We start from the raw sequence: 6000 nt of genomic DNA on the forward strand, positions 1-6000 counted from the left end.
GCAATCTACTTGGCAAAAGGGGCCTAAAGCTGGCCATAGACGCAAAGATCTGATCGTACGAATCAATGTACGATCGGACTTTCCCATCTCCCGACCTGCCACTAACCATTCAGATCAACAAGATAGGAATTCTACTGTTTGCTATAAAGGAAACAGAATTAATACTGGATAGCCCCTATGGTAATACACCATTGGCACAAAAATGTCCTGTGTATGCGCCAATTGGGTGGGGATGGGGCAGATGGAGGGGTGCTGCATGATATTGCATTGTAGTATACACTTTTGCACTAAATCTGGCAAGGTCACTTTAATACAATATTGCTTTGATACAATGTAGTCATGGGCAATCCCAATCCCAGGAGCAGAGAGGGTGGGTATAGGGATACGTCTGATTAATATGTGATTTTAACATGCATGTCCCCTACAGATCATGTTCCCGTACGATCAGACTTTCCCATCTCCCGACCCTCCACTTACCATTCAGATCAAAGTCTTACCATTCCGACCAAATAAAGTAGTAAAAGAACAGATCAGCCAATGTTCTGCCCCTGACAGCAATTGTAAGATAGTTATGTCTGACAAAGCTAGTCAGTCTCCCACTGAAAATCGTACGATCGGCAATACACGCAGAGATATTATCAGCAGGCTTAAGGAGAACAAAGATCTGTGATTGTGACTTTGCACTTCAAAAAAATTTTTTTTTAAATATATTTTGTAAAAACATGGTTACATATCTTACAGTGACTTTAAACATATCTTTTATTTGGTGAAGGTATTAAAAAAAAAAAAAATACTTCCTATTTTATCAGAACCACCAGGGCTGTAACAGCAAGTCAACCAACTCGCTGAGGTCTGGATTGTTGTTTTTTTAATAAAAAATGTTTTAAATATATTTTGTAGTTCTTGTAATACCCACGCGCAAAAACATTTTGTTACATATCTTACCGTGACTTTAAGCATATCTTTTATTTGGTGAAGGTATTAAAAAAAAAAAATGACTTCCTATTTTACCAGAACCACCAGGGCTGTAACAGCAAGGGCTCCCTGGGTCTCAGTGCCACAGGGAGCAGGCCTGGGTTGAATATGTAAATCCCAGATTCTGTATCCACGCTAAAATTAAGCTTCCTAGGCAGTCTAAATACCCTATATAATGGGCTGGTAGAAGTCAAAGCCCACTCACTAGGACAGTGATCCCCAACCAGTAGCTCGTGAGCAACATGTTGCTCTCCAACTCCTTGGATGTTGCTCCCAGTGGCCTCAAAGCAGCTGCTTATTTTTGAATTCCTAGTTTGGAGGCAAGTTTTGGTTGTATAAAACCAGTTGCACTGCCAAACGGAGCCTTCATGTCGGTTTACAATCCACATAGGGGCTACTAAATGGCCAATCACAGCCCTTATTTGGCACCCCAGGAACATTTTTCATGTTAGTGTTGCTCCCCAACTCCTTTTACTTCTGAATGTTGCTCACGGCTTCTAAAGGTTGGGGATCCCTGCACTAGGACTACACAACATCATCACAATTTTGAGGTGATGTCCAAGGTATCTTTCAAACTTTTTTCCAGTTTAGTGGTTTTCCGATAGTTCACCAGAAAATAAAGGCTTTTTGCAACTACATTCTATTTTCTATTTGTGATTGTGATCATTTTTCTAATACCGAAGAGTAAAGTTTAATCTCACCTTCTAAAGCAGCTGTAACTGTTCTACATTGATTAATTTAGTGGATACTTTTTTTTTGTCACTGCTGAGCAAAATCTCGAAATAAAGGTAGCTGTTAGAATTGATACAATAGTTGCTAATATTCCAAAGATACTGCTTATAAATGAATCAACTAATGTAGCCACTAAATGTATCAAATTGAAACAGTTCAGAATCTCTCCTGGATTGCTGAGCTGCCACACAGACACTAGAAACAATATATATATATAAAAATGTAATCTCCATTTTTGGAAAAAAAAGAAAATGTAATCTGAAAACAACTCAACTGAAAAAACAATGTTTGAAAGATAGGCAACCCCTTTAATCTTTGAATTGACATGGTTTAAGATGGCAATAGATGCAAAGATTTCATCGTATGAATCTCAGTTTCATACAATTTTCGGCCGTGTGTGGAGTGTCCCAACATTTTCCGTGAGAAGGAGGTCGGTCGTTTAGACGATTGGACAGGTTAGAGCATTTCTGTCGGCTACTGATAATATCTCTGCATGTATTGCCGATTTGACAATATCAGTTGGAGACTGTCACCAGCTTTTGTCGGACATAACTTTCACACGATTGCTGTTCGATTGCGGTTAGGGGCAGAACATCGTCTGATCTGTTCTTTTACTACTTTATTTAATGGGGAACTTTAAAACTAAGAAGTGTGCCAGCTTTACCTCCTGTATATGTTTCATATATAGACTTTTTTTATTGCCACTATTATGAAATAATGGCCAGTCTTGGTAAAAGGTCAAAGTAAGCATGAAACATTCCAGTGTGATTTGTATCAATAAAGGCATTTTAACTTCTTAAAACATGTATTGTTCAGAATAGTGGAATTTTACTGCCCAAGAAAAATCACCTGCAGGGGCATGTGCACCCTTGTTTTAAAAATTCTCTAGGAATGAGGTGCACTACCAACGTCTTTTGTTCAGCTTTCTAGAAATCTATAACATATTCTAACTGGAGTCCAGACATTCAATGTTCATTGGTTGCCTTTGGAGAAAGACTCAGTTGAGCCAACCAACTTGCTGAGGTCTGGGTTGTCTTGTTTCCTCCTGTGAAACTTGTGTGTCAAATCCTTGCAGCCATCTGCACCAACTGAGACAACAAGATCAACAAAGCAGATAAGCCCAAACAACTTTACATTTGGATTCATCTCTTGTCTTGCAGTTCAGTAACAATGCCTCAAATGTAAAGATTATCAGACCATTTAAAAAACAAGTGAAAATTCATTAGCAGTGCAGAACTGTTTGCATGTCATTTAAACGTAACCCATGCTACTCTGCTAAGCACATTAAGGTAAAAGCACACAAGGCAATTTTTAGTAGTTTTAAGGGGTGTGTTTTTAAGTTAAGAGTTGCAAAAGTTGTCTATTAGTAGAATAACAATCATAACACCTGCAAGTGCTTGTGTTAATGCTTATCAGGAAATCTGCACTGTGCTACCTAAAAATGTAAATCTCAATGCACCCCATGTGTCTGGGATTTTTCACATGATCCTGTAACCTTGATCTACACCACCTCTCTCTCTCACTGCTGCATAGCAGTTTCCATCACCAGCACACAGAATTGCCTCTTATAGCCATTCTTTTGCTCATTTTACTGTGCCAAGCACTACCAACTACCTCTTTCAGGGGCATATTTATAAAATGGCAGTTCACCACCACTGTATACCAATAAAGCACACTGCAGTTCTCTAGTAATTTTCAAAGGAACTGTTCTTTTACTTAAAAATAAGCCTGTGATTCTGCATCCACCATTCTTGGTATCTGTCTCTTTAGCCACCTTTTACTGTTTGATGTTCAGTTCCCAATCAGTCTGATGGTCTGTGTGGCACAGTACTAAAGTTTGTGTGTTGCTTAAGTACATATCCCTTGGCCTCTGTCAGTCAATCCATCATCTCCTTTTGCATTTTTTAACTACCTGTGCCACTTAGTATCAACCTGCCTCACTCTTGTTCAGCACCCACCCATCTTTGGTCAGTAGCAGATGACATCTCTAGTTCCCTCTCTCACTTGCTTGGTATTCCCAATTTTTCTCTCAACCAGTCCACATCTTTCTCCATTGCTGTACCTACCAGTTTTTCTTTTATGCAGCACATACAAAACGTTTTCAATCGTCTCAGGGACCGCACAAATCTCTTACACTATCTCTTCCTCCAGTTCAGAACAACCCCCCCCCTCTTGCCTCTTGTTTTTGCACAGTACACTATACCTCAGTTGTTAAAGGGGACCCGTCACCCAAAAAAAACCCATTCCAAATCCTATTTTATCACATTAGTCAAGCAAAATGAACTTTAATTACACTATATAAATTATTTGAATCTTGTTTCCTTCAGTCTGGGAATTCACAATTATAGCAAGCAGGAAGCAGCCATTTTGTGGACAGTTTAATTAAGGCAAGTCTTGCATCATCTCAGAATCTTGTTTGTGCACCAGAATGGGGGACCTGATGTCCATTTCCTTGCCCTAGCTACACAATTAACCGGTAAAGAGAACGGGGGAATGTGTGAAGAGCAGTGACATCTAGGAAGTGCTGAATGGAAAGTAAAAGTAATTGTCTGCCCCACCTCTATGCCACTGGCATAGAGGAGGGGCAGACGATATTTGATTGACAGCTGAGATTTTTAAATGAGCTTACAACAGCTATGAATGCTTTAATAAAAAATAGAAATTGGATTTCATGTTTAATCTGAAAAGGACTTTTATTATACAGATTTTTGTGTCTGGATGACAGGTCCACTTTAAGTGTGCACAGCTCTCTTTATCCTATATTAATTGTCTATGTCACTTTATTGCCACCCACTATTCAATTACAATTATTAGCCACATGCCATTCTCGGAGCTGCCTCTTTTGCTGAGTAAGCTGTGTATATGCATATGCTCCTGCCAATAGTCACCTCTCTCAATCAGTCAGTATCTACCGGTCACTCTACCCATTCAATAGCTACCATTTCTCTATGGCCATTTACCACTTGTTACCCACCTGCAAACCCCAATCTATAGTCTATGTTCCTCAATATTAATCAAAAGTTTCTCTGTATGTGTCCCTCTGCATTCTACCCTCAGGCAGCCTGATCTGAATGCCCCAACAGAAGCTCCTGACAGGCAAGACCATTATTATTTGCCTGAATCAGTTTATTTGGCACTAATCTCTCATAAACTGTGTGCCCACAAGTCCCACATAGCATTCACCCCTCAAAGCCTCTTCACATACCTATTTTGCTTACTTATATCTACCTATGTCTCTTTTCTTTCTCACATCACAGAAACCCACCCCTTCCTTCCCTATTGCTAACATAAAGGCCTCTCTATCTAGTCTATTGATAATACAGTATGTAACTTTTTTGTCCCATGCTCTTGCCCCCATTACAATACTCACCCCCATAACTACTGTTTATACCTTACTGTCTCGACTTATAAATTTCTCCTAGGAACTGGTTCCCTTTCATGTGAGCCTAAATGCCTCTCCCTCTCATTACCTGAATGCCATTGGTTTCTCAATGCCTCATGTTATATAGCCACATCTCAGTCAGAAACTAGCTGGCTCCGTGCCTCTCTACCTACCGCCTGTCTTTACTACTCCTTAGACGTCTCTTTATCTGTACCTGGCAGTCTCTCTTAGTACCTGGCTGTCCATGTCTCTCCTCTCTGACCGTCTTTCTCCCTCCTTCTTGGCCTTTTACTGCAACAACGACCTCATTCTCCGGTACCGTGAACTCTTTCACCGCCACAGCCCTCCGTTCAGCGAGACGAGCAAGAAATAAATTCAGTCAGGCCCCACAGTACCAATCTAGGCCCTAACCCCCCTTCCTCCTTGAAATGGACCACTCCGACCGTGTAATCCGCTGTTCAGACACTGGAATGTACCACATCCGACCTACCCAATCGGAGGGGCCGACGGGGCGGTGCTTCCTGTCAGGAAGGTACTACAGAGAAAGAAAAGGCGGAGAAAGCCGAACGGTAGGATGGACTTGTGTGATTGACATGAAAATAAACCAGTGAAAAATGTACTTTGGTTTCCACGGAGACGTAAAGTGTCTGCCCACATTCCCTGCTTTAGAGCCCTTCCCTGTCCTCTGTGGATGGGGGTGTGTAGTGCGGCGCCGACATAAATTGAGAAAGAAGTTGTATTTTAATATATATGTGGTTAGTATATGTTAAACGTGCGACAATCGGATGTTTGCGGCCATGCCTTGGGTTATAATTTACGGATATTTCCTGTGTTTCTTTGCTGTGATTCTCACATTGGCGCTTGTCTCACTAGGGGCAGTGTTTTTTTTGGTGAGTGTGGTCTGTAGGTGC

At 40.8% G+C, this 6000-nt stretch overlaps 1 protein-coding gene across 4 annotated transcripts in view; it reads right to left on the minus strand.

Annotated features, from left to right (window-relative positions):
* Positions 1-5645, minus strand: part of mllt1.S (myeloid/lymphoid or mixed-lineage leukemia; translocated to, 1 S homeolog) — a 31247-nt gene extending 25602 nt beyond the window's left edge. Inside the window, exon 1 of one of the 4 annotated variants that reach the window (XR_005964000.1) lies at positions 5324-5639. Coding sequence is in view for 1 of the 4 variants with exons in the window: in NM_001094512.1 (NP_001087981.1) it covers positions 5324-5335 (12 nt within the window). In the remaining 3 variants the exon portion in view is untranslated. 4 annotated transcript variants of the gene reach the window in all.
* Positions 5646-6000: the final 355 nt, after the last annotated feature.

The sequence above is a fragment of the Xenopus laevis genome, chromosome 1S (genome assembly GCF_017654675.1).
Source record: "Xenopus laevis strain J_2021 chromosome 1S, Xenopus_laevis_v10.1, whole genome shotgun sequence".
Lineage (NCBI taxonomy): Eukaryota > Metazoa > Chordata > Amphibia > Anura > Pipidae > Xenopus > Xenopus laevis.